The following is a 20849-nucleotide window of genomic DNA, read 5'->3' as shown; positions in this document are numbered from 1 at the left end:
TGCTGCTTCACTTGCGTATTTACCCCTGGAAAGCCAGGCAAAGGACACAGATGTGTGACACGGAGAGGTGTAATGTGCCTGCTTGAGCCAAGTAGATTTATCCAAGAGGGACTTTCCTCAGGGTTAGACTCAACACTAGAGCTAAAGATTTTTTAGTGTCAGGCATGAGATACCTCTCTCTGAGCTATTGTTCAGGAAGGTCCCAGTGGTCTCCAAAACAACACACTATTAGCATTGCCTGTGGTTACCCACATAACTCTATGGTCAGACACTACTGCTGAAGACACGATCCATTTTCAACTCTAGGACAGAGAGAAGTCAATCCCAAACTGACCAGGAAACTTCCTCCCTGCTAGTTAGCTTCCACAGTGTCAGAAGGTGCAATGAGGGGTTCTGTGGGGGAAAGGACATGAATGGCCTTTCCTAGTACTGGACCCTGTGGTGTGGGAAGTCCTGTCTATGGTTTGCTTTTATTGGATAATGAATAAAGCATTGGCTTGGCCAATAGCATGGGAGGAGGAAGGCGGAGTTAGAGAAAAGCCATGTAGGCCTGCGGGAGACAGATGCCGAAATTTGCCGGCAAGTCACCACCACGTGGCGATACACAGATTAATAGAAATGGGTTAAATTAATATGTAAGATTTGGCCAATAAGAAGCTAGAACTAATGGGCCAAGCAGTGATATAATTAATACAGTTTCTATGTGATTACTTTGGGCCTAAGTAGGGCAGCCAGGAACCAAAAAATGGCCACCTTGCTACAACCCTGCATGATACAATATCAACCTAATGGGTGAGAAGTGCCCACTAGTACAAATAGTAGCAGGACTGTTATGGGTAAACCAACCACTTTCTGATTGGATTTAAAGCACATTCCACAGAAAGAAGTTCATGTCTGGTACTATAAGCCTGGTCAAAAGCCTGTGGCTAAAGAGGTTATAGGCCCTAAGGTAGAACATGCTATTGTTATTTTGATAAGTGGTCATGCTGTCAAATTATCTTCTAAATATTTGCATCTATACTCATAGACCTGGGATGCACTCAAGCTTGGTCAGAGAAACTTCTCTGTGCAGTAGGCAGCAACACAGATAGATACTCATGGCTGACTGAAACTCTGTGACTTCTCAGCTCTAAATGGGACAACTTATCAGTTCATCTTCCGCCTCTGCCCCACAAGGCTCAGGTGTGTCTCGGAACAGAAAGCAGTAATAATATATGAACTGCTGTCTTCTGGACATTTCTGCCCCACAAGGCTCAGGTGTGTCTCGAAACAGAAAGCAGTAATAACATATGAACTGCTGTCTTCTGGAGATTCCACAGCTGTGGTTTTTACACACGTCCTACACAAGAACATGGCAGCCACAACTCCAACACAAATGGAAGAGGGGCTTCAAGACCCCATTCCTAGCTGAGGGAAAGGAGATTCATTCTTCTTTGAGGATGTGGCTACAATTAAGTTGCCCACGGGCCAGTGGATGGCACCATATCCATGTACATATGGGCGCACTAATCAGAATTAAGGAGCTATTAATAAAAGAAGAGAGCATGAAGTGAAGAGAGAGAGATGGGTCGATCGGGCCTAAGGGGAGTTGGAGGGAGAAACGGACGGGGAATGTGATCCCATTTCATCACACCATGTATGAAATTATCAAAAACTAATTTTTAAACAGTGAGATTTTCCTTTCATCAACTGTGGGTCATCTGTATGGTGGGGCTCTAGGCTGCAGAATCCTCATCAACTGTGGGTCATCTGTATGGCGGGACTCTAGGCTGCAGAATCCCTTTAGCCCCTGCAAAGGGACAGACCTCTGCACCCACCCACGTGGGAACATCACCAGCACGCGTAGTGAGAGCAGAGAGGTGCACCGACACGTGTAGTGTGATATTCCTCCTGGGTTCTCCCGGCCTCACAAATCATCTCATTACAAATGCATTCTGTAAGAAGTTTCTGGAAAGACTCCAAGCAGACAAGAGTGGTTCACTTCTGAGAAAATGACACAGAACAAGACGTGGAATTTGGCGTTAAGAATAGCTGCAGTCTTCTTCAGAAAATTATATTCATTAATCACATCATTAAAATTAAGTTAAAGGAAGTAGACTTTTATGCTCAAGAAATTGTGTTCAATCAGCACTTTAGTATAATTTGACGAGAACACATAGTAGAATTGAAAGGCAATAAACATGAAAACTAAAGCAAATCCCTGACAATATTCTTTTTTCCTTCAAAAACTGTTCGTTCTTAATCTATAATGAAAGTTTAAAATACACATTTAAATTAAAAATTTATGGGTTTGAACATTTAGTACCTATTATTACAGGTGTAAAGTCCAACCTTGAAGCTAGGCAGAGAAAGAATTTCAAATCCAGCATCTAAATGTACAAAGGAGGGGGGAAGTCCTGCTCCACATCGCACTGGGAAAGTATCAAACAAAGCTCCTCACTGGCCCACTGTGCAGTTCTGTGTGGAGCAGATGCTCACCCGAGTACTGTCACTGATACGGAAGGATGCTCTGGGAGAAACAGACAAGTGGCCAAAGAAGAGTGAGAGCAGAGGAGAAAGGAAGGGAGGGAACTGCCAACAACAAGAGAACACGTGCACTAAAGAGAAAGTGCTGTAGATCAGACACGGCCCGGTGCTTAGCCTAGAGGTCACACAACTGTTTAGGAGCAATCTGCAGTCTGTGCTTGTGGAACAACTATAAGACACTCCTACACACATCATGGAGTGAAATTTTTTGTGATGCCATAGTACAGATGATAGGTATAAAGAACTAAACACAGGATAAGATCAGAGGGAACTGAGTAACACATTCACACGCAGGAGAACAAGCAGATCTCAGTAATAGCAGGGCTGTGGTCAAAGTCTATACCCCATTTTACGAAGCTCCAAGGGTGTGGAAAGTGCGTGACAAGCCACCCAGATGATCCACAGCTGAGATCTTGACTTCCGAGACCAACAGTCTTCCAGGATCCTACTGGGTGTCACTGTGCACTGGCTCTTTAACGGCTGAGAATTTTCAAGTAAGCATGAAATTCTCACAAAGCTAAGGTGTTACCAGAACAGAGATAATAAGCTCTTTTTCTTTATCCAGGAAAACTAACTGTGGAAAATATCTGAGCTGCACTTTCAAAACCAACAGAATGGAGTCAGGGGAGGTGTTGAGGAAGGTACAGCAAGGAAAGAGAACAGAGTAATGGGGTCAGAGCTGGGTGGTGGTGAAGGTGACAAGAGGGAGCTGGGGTGGTGTTCAGTACCATCAGTGTGGTGACAGACAGACGGAACTAAACCCAGCACCCATCACAGAACACCCACACAGAGGAACACAAGGAAATCTAAACAAGGGCAGGGCTGTAATCAGTGCCCATATCCTGCCAGTACCATCAGGCTAGAGTTTTCTAAAATGTCACCACTGGGGAGACCAAGGCAGTGACACATGGATATGTCTACACTACTTGTCACAGGTACACTGGAATATGTAGTTATTAGAACCTTTCAAAGCCTCAGTTTTAAAATTCAGAACATATACACCACCAATGCTAACTTTAAAACAAAGTATTGATACCATGTAGAGGACCCAGGAAGACACGATGTGGCCAAAGTCTTCATCACAGTCACACAAAGACTGGAAGTATATGGTAGCTGCTTGGGAAACAGACAATAAAGGTGACGATTATGGACTACACGAGAAATCATACAACAGTTCTAGCCATATTGCACAGCGTATCTTTGCATTCTGGTGCCTGACTCTATGGTGAGGGGCAGACAATTGCCACCAGCACACACTGACCTGCTTGTACGTCCCATCCAGCAGGGTGTCCAGGTGTTGGAGCGGGGCAGGTGTCTTATCTCTGAATCTTGTTAGAAGCCGACGCTGGATGGCCCGGAATTGTACAGCTCTTTCAGATAAAAGCTCTTCCAATTTCTCCCCATTAATCCGCAGCTATAAGGAGTAATTTCTTAGATTAGGGCTACATAGATACAATAAAGGAACCCGTTTAAAAAAAGCCAAAAATAAAAAAGAAGGATGCTTAAATTAAAAATACATACAGTGTAATAAAATTTTGAGAAGAGTTGGATAGATTTAAACAGTGTACAGAGAAATGGGAACTAGGATTGCATGACCTTGGGTGCCTGACCACACAGACAAGAGAGTAGGGAAGGGGAAACTTAGGGGATATGCCACAGTACAACTGGGGACTGTCTTTAGCATGTTTAATAATAAAAAAAAAAGGCTACATAGAAAATTTATAATTTCTTTTTTCTCTTTGTAATGAAGCAAATAACAAAGAGAATAAAAGAGCAGACACAGAAGTACCAGAACTGAATTTGTTTCTTTCTTTTTCTTTCGTGGAATAGCAATTTTTGATTCATCTGCTGATTTTACATCCCAGCTGTAGCCTCCCTCCTCCAAGCCCCTCTCCTCCGTTCCCCTTCACTTCCAATCCCTCCTCTTCCATCTTCATTCAGGAAAGGGCAGGTCTCCCGTGACTATCAATAAAACATGGCAGATCAAGTTGCGGTAAGATTAAGCACTTCCCCCTGTATTAAAGCTGGGCAAGGTGACCCAGTATGAGAAGCAGGGTCCCAAAAGTCAGTAAAAGAGTTGGAGACAGTCCCTGCTCCCACTGTTAGGAGTCCCACAAGAGGACTAACAGCACAACTGTAACACACATGCAGAGTGCACCAAGCACAGAAGAACCCAGAGCCTGTGCCTACCAGCATGTACCCAGAATTCGCCCTCTGCACTATCTCTTTCTCTTTGATTTTCAAAATAAAGGTTATTTGGTTTAATAGCATACCTCAAAATGATGATCAATCAACTCAAAATACTCTTGAAGGGGTATACATCCAGAAAAAGAACATGCAAAATCTTTGATTCCCTGTTTTTCGAAATATTCCTGAAGGCGGAGGATAAGTTCATTTGTTATGAGCCAAAGGTCTTCAAATTGTTCGCTCTGAATGCGGTATCGTTCTAAGAGAAAAGAACAAAGGAAAAGAACTCATTGCACATGGTTACTGCTGAAACAGAAAGCTATCACGTAACCTCGACATGAAACCAGCTAAAGGATAATGTAGATATGGTTTCTGCTGCTGTCCTAAAATACATGTCTGCTGCCTTGTGGCTGTTTTCTGCATCAACCACAGAACCATTTCAGATGCCCTTCCTGGGAAGACGGCCAGAGAGTGGCTGGGTGCAGTCCCTCTCACCGTGACCCTAACAGTAAATAGACTGAACGCCCCAGCTGTGGCACATTTGAGTCGACAGATAAACAGTCACAGAAAAGGCGCAGTGTGGTGGCATGGGTCTACTCTGGTGTGAGATAAAATGTACGCTATACAAATCACTACAATTATGATCAAAGTGCTCTGTTTATCTAGTAGTTTTTCTATTTTAAAGGAAGCTTAAGCCTGACACTTCCCTAAGTTGAAAAGAAAATCCTGTTTCCTTCTATTCCCTGGAACTTGAGCACCAAAAGATCTGTGTATTCTCTAATCATGATGGCTGTGATTCTGATGCCAATGACAGTGATGATGATGTAAAACCGGCTGCGGATGGGCAGCAGCTAGGTGCCAAACACTGTGGTGTGGCAGTTTCTTGTTATAACAAAGAAAACAAAGCACACAGAATCCCAGTCAACCAAGGATCAGGAAGCGCATTAAACGTGACACTTGAATTCATTCTTCATACATTCATCCCTACCTATTTCAATTTGCCTGTTCTTCGGATCATAGCTTGATCTCATCTATCATACAATAAACTTTGTACACACCAGGCTCCATCACAACCCTGCTGTCAGTTAAACTTCAGCTGTCTCACAAGGCAATGATGCTATTCCATTCTTAACAACAACAAAAAGTCCAGCCTCAAAAAGAATTTCATTAATTAACAAGGTCACTCAGGAAGTTATGTATGGAGAAGAAACTGGAATTCTAATTACTAATACAGAAAGACTAACCATTGATGATCTTAACCACATGACAATGTTACACAGGCTCAATATGTCTACTGTTCACCAGATGTATAACTAATAGCATTATAGCTTCCAAGATTATTATACAGAGTCCTTGAAAAATCTCAGAAGTTACAAATTCCATCTAATTCACCACCACCTATTTATGTTATATACACTATTCAAAAGAAAGAAATATTAGAAGCACTGGCAGGATGAGGATTATTTTCAGCTTTCCTGCTTACAATATATATTAAAGACAGGAATAAAATGACACACAGACATGTAATGTGTTTCTTAGGATTTTCCATGGCACCCTGGCAAAGACTAAATGTAACCCTACTGTAGTCGGAGACCACTCATTTGTTTCCTGGCTACCCACACCTGAAATAATTACACAGAAACTGTATTAACTGCAATACTGTTTGTCCAATAGCTTAAGCATATTTCTAGCTAGTTCTTATATCTTAAATAAACCCATTTCTAGTCATCTGTGTATCGCCATGCAGTTGTGTCCTACTGGTAAGGTAGCATCAGGTGTCTGTCTCCTGTGGCAGCTACATGACTTCTCTTTGACTCCACCTACTGTCTCCTCCTCTAGCTGCTTGGAACTCCCACCTTGCCCTATTCTGCACTGTAATAGGCCTAAAACGGCCAGCCTGGGATACAGAGTCTGTCTCAAAAAAAATGATAATTGATACAGTTAGCATGCAATAAGCATTGCTTATTTCCATATAACTGTTGTTATTCTCCCCAATACATGGTAAACTACAGCATGGAGATTTCATTATAAATGACTATTGGCCCATGTGGCTTAGTCAACCCCATGTACAGCTTATGCCAGATATGGGTGGTGTATGAAGCAAGGCAGGGATGCTGTGGGCTGGCAAGAAAGGCAGCCAAAAAAAAAAAAAACCTGCCCCTATTTAAAAGATTAAGTAGGGTCAATGAAATGATCCAGAGAGTGGAACTCTTGCACACAGGCATGATGATCTGAGTTTGCTTCCTAGCGCCCACAAGGTGGTCACATGGTCATGGAGAACAAGTCCCAAAAGTGGTCCTCTGGACCTTAACATGTATCAGCGTGCATGTGTGTGCACACAGGTGCACACCTATGCAACACAGATGAATAGACTAAGAAACTAATTGATAAAATAACACAAAAAACCTGCAGCCAATTTAAAGGAAGGCAAATCAGACTAGTGAAACGTTCCTTATAAAGTGCAGTAACACAAGAGCACCCTTTGTTTCGAGTCTCAGTACGTCCCAAGAGAACAATAACAGCAACAATGATGAAAATACTACTAAAGGCTTATTTAGTACCTACAACGTACTAGAAAGTTAATGCTTCTCTTTAAGGGACCATTTCATGCCGATTCATGTATTATCTCACCATCTTATTGCCATCTTATAGGTTTAAAATTTTACTGCCATCTTATAGATGATTAATAATTTTCCATAGTCATTCAAATAACAAGTTAGAGTTTAAAGCCTGAACGAGTGCTCTGAATCCGAAGTGCACTCCTAAGCACTTCGTACAAAACTCTTAGTCCTTAAGGTGGAGGGAAGGGCCTGTGCTCAGAGAAAAAAAAAGTCAGTCATGTGCCCGCCTGAGAGAAGACGGCGGAGATGATACACCTGGACAAGATCCACACTCAAACATGTTTTATATGTGACTTTATAGTTATCACTTAGTGTCATTGTTTTTCTTCCATGTATCATGTTTTACATGTACTTTATAATTATTTTTTAGAGTTAGTTTCCCTTCCATGTACCAGCATAGTCAGGAGAAAAATAAACCATTTTGCAACAAAAACATAGAATTTGGGTACAGAAAGAAAATAATATTTATTTTTTAAAAAAATATTTATTTATTTATTTATCTATCATGTATACAGTGTTCTGTATACATTTATCTATGCATTCCAGAAGAGGGCACCATATCTCATTATAGATGGTTATGAGCCATCATGTGGTTGCTGGGACTTGAACTCAGGAACTCTGAAAGAGCCATCTCTTCAGCCCCAAAAATAATATTCTTAACTTGACATTTTTTTTCAAACTAGCAAAACTCAAAAAGAAACAATGAGTGAGATGCCCACAAGTCAAAACCATCTCCTTAGTGTTCATAATCCAAGTACATAACATTTCACATAGAGACTTTCCACATTATATATTTTACAGAAAAGAGAAACGTATCTCTCTATTTATAATCTCTGATAAAATATCTAGAGTTTTGAAAATCTGCCTTAAAATACTACTAATAAAAAGAGCTGCCAAAGTGAACACTGAATTTGTTCATCTCCTTTTCTTTTGCGTTCTGTCACAGCATTCAGCGGAAATAACCAATTCTGCTTCCAAATAAAATTAAGCCCAACACTCAGACCCCATTCCACCAAGCAGTGGAGAAAATAGTGGATTCAATGAAGCAGACTAGAGAATGCCACATCAGACCCCATTCAAGTCAGATCATCTGAACTTCAACAATACAAGTGCAGTTTATATTAAATCATAAGCAATGCACGTATATAATTATATTATAGGAAAACTTTTTAAGAAGATAAAGCAGATAAATGTTTTTAGACATGAACTTGGAAGAAATGCTGTAAACAATTTCTGTAGATATAAGTTTAAAACAAAAATATATAACGTCTTCAATACTAGAATCTATGGAAGTACAGCTACACTTACTTTTCAAAATGCTTTTTGAAAGCTAGATTTGCATTATAAACAAATTGTCCCATAGTGAAGAAACTGCTAAATACTAACTAATAAATCACCATCCCTTTACACTCACTGGGTATAAGGAAAATATCAAATGACTTCAGATTTGACTAATATTATCATTAATTGTACCTACAATGCTTGGCCTCATATCACAGAGCCTCTACAGTGTGAGGGTCCAGGCACTCCAGAGAATTCATATGTCTGGCAGCTTTGACCATATCTTTCCTACTTCCTGTACTGACCTTTACCCACTTCTCATGCTTATTTCTCAAGATCCTTACAATATCTCCTACAGCTTCTATTCCTATTGCCAGCATATCAATGTTTGAGTACTGACTCCCCTTACCCATTTGCCTCTCCTACTGTAATCCATGGGTTCTGCAAGAAATGTGCTAGCCCTGTATGTAACAATACCCTGGGTGATAGATATAAAAGACCTATTCTTCCAGGAAGGAATGAAACAAGAATTGCACACCCCTCGCACTCAACACACTTTAATTAGCAAGTTCACATGTGCTTTCTTCTGCAAAGCGAAAAGAAAGACACTCTCAAGGCTCAACTCATCTTAGACTCCTCTGCTATGCCTGAAAGCATGCCAAATAAAGTGGGTAAGCACAGGACTTTCCAACTTGATTTTATTTCATTTGTTCCCCGTAGCATATTCGAATCAAGCAGAACACAGGAAAGCCTGGTGTGTATTAGTTCCCCTTTCCATCCTTAGACACCTGATTGAATCTATACAAAAGAGGGTGGGTCACTCAGCATTCTTTGTTCACTATCAGCCCTGCAGGAAACAGAAACCCAAGCTGAGACACATCCTCCTTGCATCTTGGAGCAAATTGTTCACTGTTCAATACTAACTGGGGCTGTTTTTGTTGGATACTTGGTTGGCTGTGGTTGGTCAGTCGGTTGGTTGGCTGGTGTTTGTTTATTTGTTTTGACACAAAGTCTTGCTAGGTGGCCCAGTGTGGCCTTAAATTCATGAAACTCCTTATGACACCTCTTGAGTAGCTGAGATTATAGCCATGTGTCACCATATCTGGAAAACGAGAAATTTTGTTGAAAGAGTACACCATTCTGATTTATTTCTTGTCAATAGCTTGTTTTTCCTTTTATAACCCATATGATATATTCTTGGTCTGTAGTGCTCTAAAATTTCACCACGATGCACCCAGATGCGGGTCTTTTTCTCACTGAGGGCTGAGCATCAATCAGGCCTTCCTAGTACCCTCACATTTGGGACTTCATATTGTGTCTCCACTGACCGTCTCTCTGGCTTAGCCTCCATTCCCCGAAGACTTCACAGTGCCTTACAGGCCTGTATGTAGAGGAAAATGTAGTCTAGGGCTGAGGAGATAGATGCTTGGCAGTTAAAGTATTCATAGTGCAAGCAAGAGAAACCGAGCCCAAATCCCCAGAACCCAAGTTAATACCAAGGAGGAGTGCCAGCCCAGAGCAGAGATGGCATTCTGGAGCAAGCTGAGCAGCAAACTCACTGTGCAGGGGAGCTCCAAGAATAAGGTGCAGGAGCAATAAAGATTAATAATATCAATAAAGATTAATAATATCAATAAAGATTAATAATATCAACCTCAAGCTTCCGCACCCAGGTGTGTACGTACATGCACATGTGAACGCGAACACTCATACACACATATGCACACCACACACAGGTATGGAAAAAGGGAAAAAGCAGTAGCGGTCGTGCAGACTTTGCTGTGAGCACTGAGTCTGCTCTCAGGCTGTCACCTCTATTTGTGTTACCCCCTTGCTTCTCCTACTACACCCTTACCACATGTTTTGGCCATGGCACCATTAGTTTCTCAACATATCAATTCTCTATAATCTTTGCATCTCTCATTGTCAGCTCAGATCTCATAGCCCCAGTCTACAATCACTCTTATAAACATATTTTATCTGAAATTCTCCATTTTAAAATCTGAGAGCTGCTTTAAACGCTTGGTTATAATAAACAAATCACTGTCAGGGAAAACCTAACCTATAATAGGTTCCGCTCTAAAATACAAGATCTGAACTTTCTGTGGAAACTTGGCACAGCCTTTTTCCTCCAGAGTTTCTTATCCTGTAAGACACCAATTTCATGTCATTTTTATTTTCAAAATGTGGATAACATCAAAGCTCCCATACCTTCATATCAACCGGAGAGTTTGGCCTTGACCAATGCTTCCTGTTCCAGGAGTTACAAAAGTATCCCTGGGTCTGGGGGTACAGCTCAGAAGGGAAGCAAGAACTTGGTGTGTACAAGGCCCTGGACTCATCCGACAGAAAGAAAAAATAAAAGTGCCATATAACATGCATGACTGTCAAGCAGGTTTCTAAAGGAAGTGACTGAGGGTCCTCTACAGCAAATATCAGCCACGAGCTACAGACAATTCCATACACCATGAGGGTCATGTGCGGAGAAGAGGCCACTTACTATTCTTGCAGAGGACATCGGTTCAGTTCCTTGTACCCACACACAAGCTCAAAACAATCTGTAACTTCAGATCCAAGGGACAGAACCTCTTCTGGCCTCTGTAGCATGAGGCATGTGCATGGTACACACACATGAGCATATGTGTACATATGTATATATGTATGGGTGTGTGTGGGCAAACACTGATACACATATAAGTAAAAAATTAATCTTCAAAATAATCAAGCCATTAACTCAAATCAGAATCTCTACAGTTTACAAAAGAAAGATTGGTGACACTTTTTTAGTTTGATAAATTAAATAAGAAAATGCACCAAGATGATTCAGCGTCCAAATGAAGAGTGAAGCCAAGCACAGCATAACAACAGCTCGTGCCTAGACTTAGCAGAATGGCCAGGGCACTAGAAATTTGCCAAGAGTTCAGACCTCATCTTAGACATAGTCTATGTGATCGCTAATGTAATGACTGTAGTCATGACTCATCAAAAAGACCATAGAAAGCATGGAGTTTTCTTCTCTTTTTTTTCAAAGTAACTTTTTTTTTTGTGAGCTTTACTCTAGAATATCTACCTGCATTCAGGTTTTAGTCAGCAATCTATATATCCTAGAAGCTTATATGATCTTAGCTATAGAAACATAGTCAGTTCCAATAGCAGGAAGTATGTTCCTACTAACAATTTTCAGTTTCAAAGAAGATGTCTTCACTTCCTTCATCCTGTTATTGCAAGACTGCAAACATGACAACATGACTGCAGATGTAGACAGTTCAAAGGGCAAGCCAACTGCTAAAATTACAGGATGGGTTTTGTTGCTGTTGCTGTTGTTGTTGTTGTTTTGTTGTTGTTGTTGTTGTTGTTGTTGTTGTTGTTGTTGTTGTTGTTCAAAGGGCAAGCCAACTGCTAAAATTACAGGATGGGTTTTGTTGTTGTTGTTGTTTTGAGATAGGGTTTCTTTGCAGTTTTAGAGCCTGTCCTGGAACCAGTTCTTATAGACCAGGCTGGTCTCGAACTCACAGAGATCCATCTGCCTCTGCCTCTCGAGTGCTGGGATTAAAGGCGTGCGCCACCACCGCACACCTTTTTTAAAGTTTGCAGTAGTGGAGTGCAAACTCAAGGCAAGCACCCTGCCCCTGAATCACATCCCTACCTACAACATTACAGATTTTTTTAAACTAGCATGTATCCAAACTAGTTTAATGTACACACATACACACACACAATTTATCCCAATGAAATATAAATTACTAGCTTTATTTCTATGAAAGTATATAGCAAAAGAAAGGTTAATTCTATTAATATAGTAAATACAACATAAGTTTTAAATCAACTAGTTTCAACTATTTTACTCATATAAAACAACTAAATTAATAAGGTATATTTAAATTGGAATTCAATCATGGCTATATAATTATTGGATTTCTATCTGATATTAGTCTCAGCCAAAAACAATCATTCTTTTCACGTTCATTTCTGTCAGTGGTTTTGGTGTGTGTTGTCAACTTGACATGTTCTAGAGTTATCTAGGAAAGAAACTCAACTGAGAAAAATGCCTTCATCCAGATGTCTGTAGGCAAACCTGAGGCCATTTTCTTGATTAATGATTGACTTAGGAGGGTCTAGCCCATGAGTGACAGTGCTGTCTCTGGGCAGGTGGTCCTGATTATATAAAAACAAGCTGATCAAGCTGTGAAGAGCAAGTCAGTAAGCCACACTCCTCTGTAGCCTCTGTTTCAATTTTGGCCTCCAGGAGCCTGGCATGAATTCCTATCCTACTGCCCTCAGAGATGGAGTATGACCTGAGTTCAACCCTTTCCTTCCCAAATTCCGTTCAGTCACAGTAACAGAAACCCTAACTAAGAAAATGTCAAATAGGGATATAAAGATAAATATGGATATAGCTGATACATGATATAGAGATAGATAGATGATAGATTAATGAGATGATTGATATATTGATTGATAGACAACGGATAGACAGATAGATAGACAGACAGACAGACTTTTTAAGCTGTCCAAAGTAGAATATGCCTGAACTGTAAGCATGAGAGAGGCTGAGCCAGAAAAGTTACAAGTTCAAACCCAGGCTGAATTATATATGGGGGACCCTGTCACATAAAACATTAAAAAAATAAATACATACATATGCAAAAAAGAAAACTAATTCTAGTTCTTAAGAGTTCTTGAAACCCAGATCACTGTAAGTGTATCTTAAAACAATTTTAAATTCTTGAAGTTCCTTTCAAACCACCTTCACCCCCAAAACTAAAGGTTTATGTCCATAACACAATCTAGTCTCCACAACGCCCATACCTTACACACGTGGCTCTTGTCTGTCTATACCTAGTTAACAGCATCTGCACCCTTTCCACAGTTCATGGTGCAATACAATGCCCCAAGCTGAAGATTTCAGCAATGGGAACAGCACGGTTCTACTTACGAGAAGTTCTGGAAGCAAGAAGAGTAACTCGAGAGCCGCCTAGGAGACGAAAACCCATTACATTCACCTGATCATCGTCTGACTGATTGGCAAAGTCTGCAAAGAAAAGGGAAAAATAATCGTCCACTGAGTCACAGAATAAAGACTAATATTTAAAGTAGGAAGCTAAGTTTTACATTATTAATATTTAAAATGCACATATGAACTATATTAACTGATCTTCACAGCAGCTTCCAGCTGCTCAAATTCTGTCTCATACACTCCTGGAATGCTACAATTTTCCTTATTTTTTCATGGATCAGTGCGGGTGTGAGAGTGAATATGCGCAGATGAAGCGTGGGAAAATGTCATTCCAGACAGCATCTGTGATTTGCAGACATCTACAAAGATGTTTGAGCCACCTCAGAAGACTGTGATGGGCATGGCAGTGCATGGCAGTTTTCCCATGTCAGAGAGAAAAGAACTCAATTGTGAGGCCTACCTAGGCTACAAAGAGAATCTACTCCCTAAAAGACAGAGACAGGCGGAGAGGCTGAAACCAACAGCAGCCACAGACAAAATATACAGGAGTGTCAAAATAGACAATTGTGGTAAAACTTGGCAAAGTCTACAAAGAAAAAGGGAAAATAATCATCTACATAATCACAAAATAAAGACTAATATTTAAAATAGGAAGCTTAGTTTTACATTATTAATATTTAAAATACACATGTGCACAATATTTAAAAATCTTTGTACGGATACCAAAACTAAAACAAAATAAAGACAAATTATCCCTACTGGAATAGTCTAGAGAATCGACAGCATTCACTTTATTCCAATAATCCCATCATAAATTTAAAATACCATGAAGTAAACACACACTTAACACATCTACCCTTCAAACATTGTAAGTTACCTCACCTGCAACTGACGGGGCTCCGAATGTTGATACTCACTGAGTTGAGAAAAATCATACAACACAAATTCTGGTCCTTGAAGAAGTCAACTTTACACTAAATTTCAAAAGGTTTTAGTGTGCGGATTCTTAACCTTTAAACTACCAGTTGTACTTGCAGGCCTTCATCCAAGAAATGATCATAAATTTGAAAGAGTTTTTTGCAAGGAACCTATCACAAGACTACAATGTAAATACCTAAATTTAGAATATGAGTCAGATGATTTCATGGTGTCCATTTATAATAAAGCACCATGTAAGAATTAAAGTTACAAATGGAAATATTTATGGTCTATAAAGATGTTTCTAAACAATGTTAAAGAAAATATTTATGGGAGGGGTAGATGCTTACAAAAATTATTTTAGCAATATTAGGAGAAAGTACAGAAATAGATGTATGCATTTCTGGATAGTAAATTATTAGCTGATCCCTTTTATGAACTCATCTATTTTTTTAAACTTCTCATTTATTTGTAATAAAAGCTAAAATCACTCCACATATGCCCTACATTTCTTCAAAAAAGTAGATAGATAATTAGGAAGAAACAGAGATTTAAAGTTATTTCTTTTGTATGACGCTCATTAATCCATTTCTTTTAGTAGAACATATAGATTTGAAATAGTCACTGTATCTAATGTTAACATATAAGAACCTTTATACACTGGAGATGATGTGAGAATTACTTTAAATAATTAGAGGGCTTCATCATGTACACTGTATTTAAATTGACAGAAACACATATTACATGTATATAGTCTTGGGGAAAATAACTTTTAATTTGTCACTGGGTGCTGTTTCTAGAACAAGTGAAATGCTGACAGGCATGATACTCCTACAGTATCAACGAAAGAAATGTGGGGTCCACCATGCTTTATAAAAACATGGTCTGTCTTACCAAGACAGACTCCCTGGTCAACAGCCTACATTTCTATTCGGTCTCCAGCTGAGATCTGCTTATGCTAATAAAGGCCAGCATCTCCGAATCCAATACCTACACATTATCAACAGAATCAGCAAATTCGCTACTGATCAACATCTAATTTCCAGCTGTGTCCATGGCAGTTATGCGAGGTGCTACAAAGGGAGTGGTTCCTTATGCACTTGTGCAGTAACATTGTTACAAAAGATGGGAAGAAGGAAGAGAAGGTGGAGAGGAAGAAAAGGAACAGGGAGGAAACTATTTAAAAAAAAACAACTACTCACTATGTGTACACAAACTCAATTCAAAATTAAGACTTGAATGATTATTTTTAAAAAACACTTCATTTTAGAGATTATTTCTCATGGAAATACATAAATGAAGGTTTTAAAACCTATGTCCAGGCTGGGTGTGGTGGCAGTACTCAGGCGACAAAGGCAGGTGGACCTCTCTGAGTTCAAGGCTAGCCTGCTCTACAAGATGAGGTTCAGGATAGGCAGAGTTACACAGTGAGACCCTGTCCAATATAAGGACCATCATAAGTAAGCCCTACTCTTAAGGAGTAACAAGTTAAAAACATTTTATATAATAACACAAAGAGATGCTTGCTACAAATGTCTCAATGTTGAGAAATAGTCTGGATTCTATATCCTACACCTTGAATATAAGAGTAAGGATACACCTCATAGTGAACACAGCTAACTTTTAATAAAGTACGTTAAAAGGCTATTCAATTCTTAGGTTTTTTCCTTTGAATTCCATGCCGTCCGTAAGAAAGTGGATAGAGCAAAAGAGAAGGCAGAGAGGTTGTAAGAGCCAGAGGTCTAGGATGATTCTAAGGAAAGAGTCTTCCAGACACAGCAGGACTGACGGCCACGTGAACTCACAGAGACTGAGACCACGTGCACAGGGCCAGCACAGGCTCAAGCCAGAGGGGTCCTAGCCCTGAAAAGGGGAAGAAGACATGAGCTCCCTGCCCCAACCATGAAGATATTTGTAGCTGGCAGCTGCTGACACGGGGAAAGTCAGTTCTGCCCAATGAAGTATTGCTGGGCATATGAATTATATGTACTCCAGGGCAGTCCCCATAGCCAATGGCTGGCCAACACAAAACAAACTCTATGATTTGGGGGGGGGGGTTCATTCTCTTTTGGCATTTTTGTTTGTTTGTTTTATCTTTTGCTTGTTTAATTTTCATTTTTGCAGTTTTGTGGATGGGGAAGTAAAGTTGCATGGGTTGGGTGTTGGTGAAGATCAGGAAGAAAGTGAGAGAAGGTAAAATTATGATCAAAATATAGTGTTTGAAAAAAATTTCTAAGAAAACAGAAAGTGGGTAGGTGTCTATTCCAAACTCGGATTACAATGCTGTGCCAGCTGGGCAAGGCTGCAGCTCTTCTAAGATGTGCAGAAAGTCCCAACACACTCGGCAGTGCAGAAGCCGCAACGGCCACTCAGCAACCAGAACAGCCACACAACAGTCTTCCACAAGACAACCCTCAAAAGCGACAGTGATGATGAGCAGTATTCTTAGAATAGTATATATCCAAGGCCTACAGCAACACTGAATAATATCTGTATTTCAAGCCAAAAATCCCAACCTGGAAAAGAATCATTTGTTGTTTGTACACTAAAGCAAGGATAAGATTATAAAAATGCTGATAAAATGTAGAAGGTGTACCTTACCACCTTACTGACGAGGCTGCTCACCTCTAAGCAGACACATGAGAGGGAGGGTCCTCACCCTACAGGTACAGATAGCCCCTCTATCACCTGCTGCTGGAGTATTCCACACGAAACCCCAACATTCCCCAGCTCCCTGCAGAGTGCGTCCCAACTCCCACCTGGGAAGAGGCCGGGCAGGCTGACCGGAGGCTTGTTGGTGTCGATAGTGAGTTTGTGGCTTGCAGTTTTTGAAGGCTGACCTGGCAGGCAAATGAGTTTCAGAGGAAGTCTAAATTTACATTGGATAACCCGAGGAATTCCTGAAATTACAAAAATAAAAATAAAAATGAATGTTTGACAAACATCTAGGAAGAGACACTGTGTGTTCTGAGCAGGAGCACTAGGAAGTCTGCTGCCTGCCTCCATTTAGCTCAAGTCAAGTAACTGGTAGGCACTATTAGGATTCAGATTTATTTCGTTATTATTTTTTAGCATGAAAGAGATGGAGGGAGAGAGATAGAATTCAAGTAAAAGAACAGAAATAAAAATATTATATTGAGTGAGGTAATCTAGGAAGGGTTTTCTCTTATTTGTCAACCCTAGCTCTGAATCTTTCAATGTGAGTATACAACCTGAGGTAACTGCAGATACAAGGAAGGGGGGCATAGCATCATAGAATATGGAGGGGAGCAGAGGTTCTAGGACAGGAAATGGTGAGGGGGTGGCTCACGCCTTGAATCCCAGCACTTCGGAGGCAGAGACAGGTGAATCTCTGTGAGATCGAGACCAGCCTGGTCTACAAGAGCTGTTACACAGAGAAACCCTGCCTCAAAATAAACAAAACAAAAAAAAAAAGTAGAGGGGACCCATATGATACAGTGGCTATTAAATGAAAAATAAAAAAAATCAGGTGAGGAAGATGTACTTAGGTGAGGGGTGACACAGAGAGAGGAAGGAGGAGGGATAAATAATACCAAGGGTGCTTGAAAAAGCCATAGAAAATCATACTTTATGCTCAATCAAAATCACATATAATATACATAAATGTATTTGTATACAAAGATACTTTTAACTAAAGTTACACAGTCATGACGATGCTGTCCACATACAAACACAAACCAGCTATCAAAAATCCAAGTGCCTGACATGGGACACCTTTCAAGCTGTTTCAAGAAAAACCCTACAGCATACAGCTTATTGCAATTGCCCTTGGTTGTCTCCCAGAAAAAGGACTTGGAGGAGTCGAGCTGGAACTGACCTAGCTGGCTACCTGAGGACTAGGTCTTACAGTATGGCACGGAGCAATGTAAGGTGCCAAGAGAAAACAGCAATCAAGAGTCCTACAGAGGTTGTAATGCCTATAACCCCCCCCCACACACACACACACACACACGACCAGAAAAGGAAAATATTGTAAAAGGTACAATGGTGGCTTCCACCCTGGAAGTAACCAACAGACATCTAACTTGAGGCCTGCTCAGTTGAGAATTCATGTCTGCTACTACCAACGACCTGTGCTGGGAAGACTATGAGAGCAAGTGAACCTACTGCTGCCGTTTTTCTAAGCCAGTGTAATTTCTAACTATATTCCAAATACTTATCAACCGGTAAGTGTAGCCCTCAGCCTCTCAGTGGACAACAGGTAAGTGTAGCTCTCACTGTCTCAAGAAAGCTTCCTTTTCCAGCAGAAAGTGATCACTACAGAAAGCCACAAGTTGTGAAATTGCAAGTTGTGACAATTCAACATAGGGTACCTGTCCCCACTGAATACATCAACAATACAATACCTACACCTACAGCTTGGGGAATATTACAGAAGAGGAAATGGGAAGACTGTGAGGGCCAAATGACCAGGATGTCTTCTGTCTTCCTTAAAATAAATAAATAAATAAAAATTGGGGGGCTAGAGAATTTAAAAAAGAAGACACCAGATAGAGGGGGACTGAGAAGGAAGATGTGAACCTGGAGGCTTGGGGGGAGGGAGGACGGAAGTAAATATCATCAAAATACATTATATTAAAATCTTAAAGAATTGATAAACATTTTTAAAGAGTTGAAAGAAGCGTAGGCATGAGGTCTATCTTTAAGCAGCATATTTTTAAGACCCAGCCCATCAGACACCATAAAAATCATTCAACTACTGAGACAATTCTTTACGCTTTTCAAAGGTCTAGCCTTAGTCAATGACTATCAGTTAAAATTAGAGCAAAGAACACTCAGTTTTCATGAGACTCTGTATTATCATATCTCAAACCCAAGACATTCTAAAACCTTAGCTTTTCTACATATTGAGGATTCAAATTATATTAACTATTTTCAATGAATTATGACTGTCAAAGTACGATGCACATGAGATTTTCTGAGATTTATGACTTTACACATTAATATTGGAACTGTTGCTTAGGAAAATTAGGTTTTATCACAGTTAATTCACATCACAACTTTAAGCTCTAATTTTTATAACTCAAGCCTAGTCATTTAGTCCTAAGTGTTGTCAGTATTCATACAGAGACAGTTAAGCAGGTAACTGAACTAAACAACAACGTTGATTAATTTAAATCTCAAAATTATTTTAAAACACTTTTCAATCTTTGTAAAATAACAGAATGAAACTAAATTTATATGATTATTTTTAAATCTAAAAATCAGCTTGCTCCCTTTTAATTCTAGGATTCTGTTTTTGACAAGATAACATGAAAGGTGGGAACAAAACATAGCAATCTGTATCGTACTGAAGTCCCGTACAGAAACGGAAAGCTCAGAATGTCTCCCTACTTGGTGGGTTCGCACACTAAAGTCTTCATTCTTTGGAGTCAGTGAGAGCTTTAAAATAGCAAAAGCAGAAGCAGTTAAAATATGGCTACCTGGCCCAGACAAGAGCCTTGAAATTAGAAATATATTGTGTCAAGTTGACTGAGTTGGGAAGCTTAATCCCCACTGACGATGGAGGTGCTTTTCTGTCTTCTTTCCTCCTCCGACAGGGAGAGAGCATCAGCAATGTGGAGCCGACTGATGGGGAGGCAAGGAAATGCTCCTGCAGGTCCTGTGGACCATACCTGCCATCCTTCGCAACACCATCTCATCCCCATCCATTTTTAGCCAGCTCTGACTTTCTTCCTAACCAACAGATATTAAAGTCACTCTGGAATTCCACTGTACACTATAGCAGGTATCACTGCCTGATGCGCTGTGAGGGCTCCAGGGTGTATTTGTTTGTACTGACAATGTTGAAATGTTCTGAGTTGACGTACTTTGTACTGCACTCGAAGACACTTTCCATGCCACAGCCATCAATTCCACCACACACGTAAAAATCACAAAGTGCTACCTTGCTAACTTTAAAGAAATTCAAATATATTACATACATTCCCCAAATTATGAAGATGAAGTCTTAAATAGGTCTCTACTATAATAGATAAGCTATAACCCCGGTTAATAGATAATAGACAAAATAACAAAACTTGCTTCTATCTCTTTAATCTTAAATGAATAAGACAAAAAAATGTTTTTACCTTCCGGCTATTCTACACATAAAGACTACATACATACATACATTCATACATGCATATATGTGTGTGTGTGAATATATATATTCAACTAAATTCTAAGCTAATTGTTCAAACCAAATACATGAAACCTTGTTTTAAGAAAAACTAAAAAAAAAAAAAAACAATTATGAGTGAGTACATCCCATGTTCATCTTTTTGGGTCTGGGTTACCTCACTCAGTATAGTGTTTTCTATTTCCATCCATTTGCATGCAAAATTCGAGAAGTCATT

The 20849-nt window shown here is 39.9% G+C and overlaps 1 protein-coding gene across 1 annotated transcript in view; it reads right to left on the bottom strand.

The window, feature by feature from the left end:
- Bbs9 (Bardet-Biedl syndrome 9) overlaps nucleotides 1–20849 on the bottom strand; it is a 384815-nt gene that overhangs the window by 195780 nt on the left and 168186 nt on the right. Inside the window, exons 13-16 of the mRNA XM_026778926.1 lie at nucleotides 17247–17390; nucleotides 13552–13647; nucleotides 4800–4972; nucleotides 3788–3940 (exon numbers count right to left, since the gene is read on the bottom strand). Of these exons, the coding sequence (XP_026634727.1) occupies nucleotides 3788–3940; nucleotides 4800–4972; nucleotides 13552–13647; nucleotides 17247–17390 (566 nt within the window). The remainder of the gene's footprint in view (nucleotides 1–3787; nucleotides 3941–4799; nucleotides 4973–13551; nucleotides 13648–17246; nucleotides 17391–20849) is intronic.

The sequence above is a fragment of the Microtus ochrogaster genome, chromosome 5, assembly GCF_000317375.1.
Source record: "Microtus ochrogaster isolate Prairie Vole_2 chromosome 5, MicOch1.0, whole genome shotgun sequence".
Lineage (NCBI taxonomy): Eukaryota > Metazoa > Chordata > Mammalia > Rodentia > Cricetidae > Microtus > Microtus ochrogaster.
Note: the sequence above shows the minus strand (reverse complement) of the source record. Positions and strands in the feature narration are given on the sequence as shown.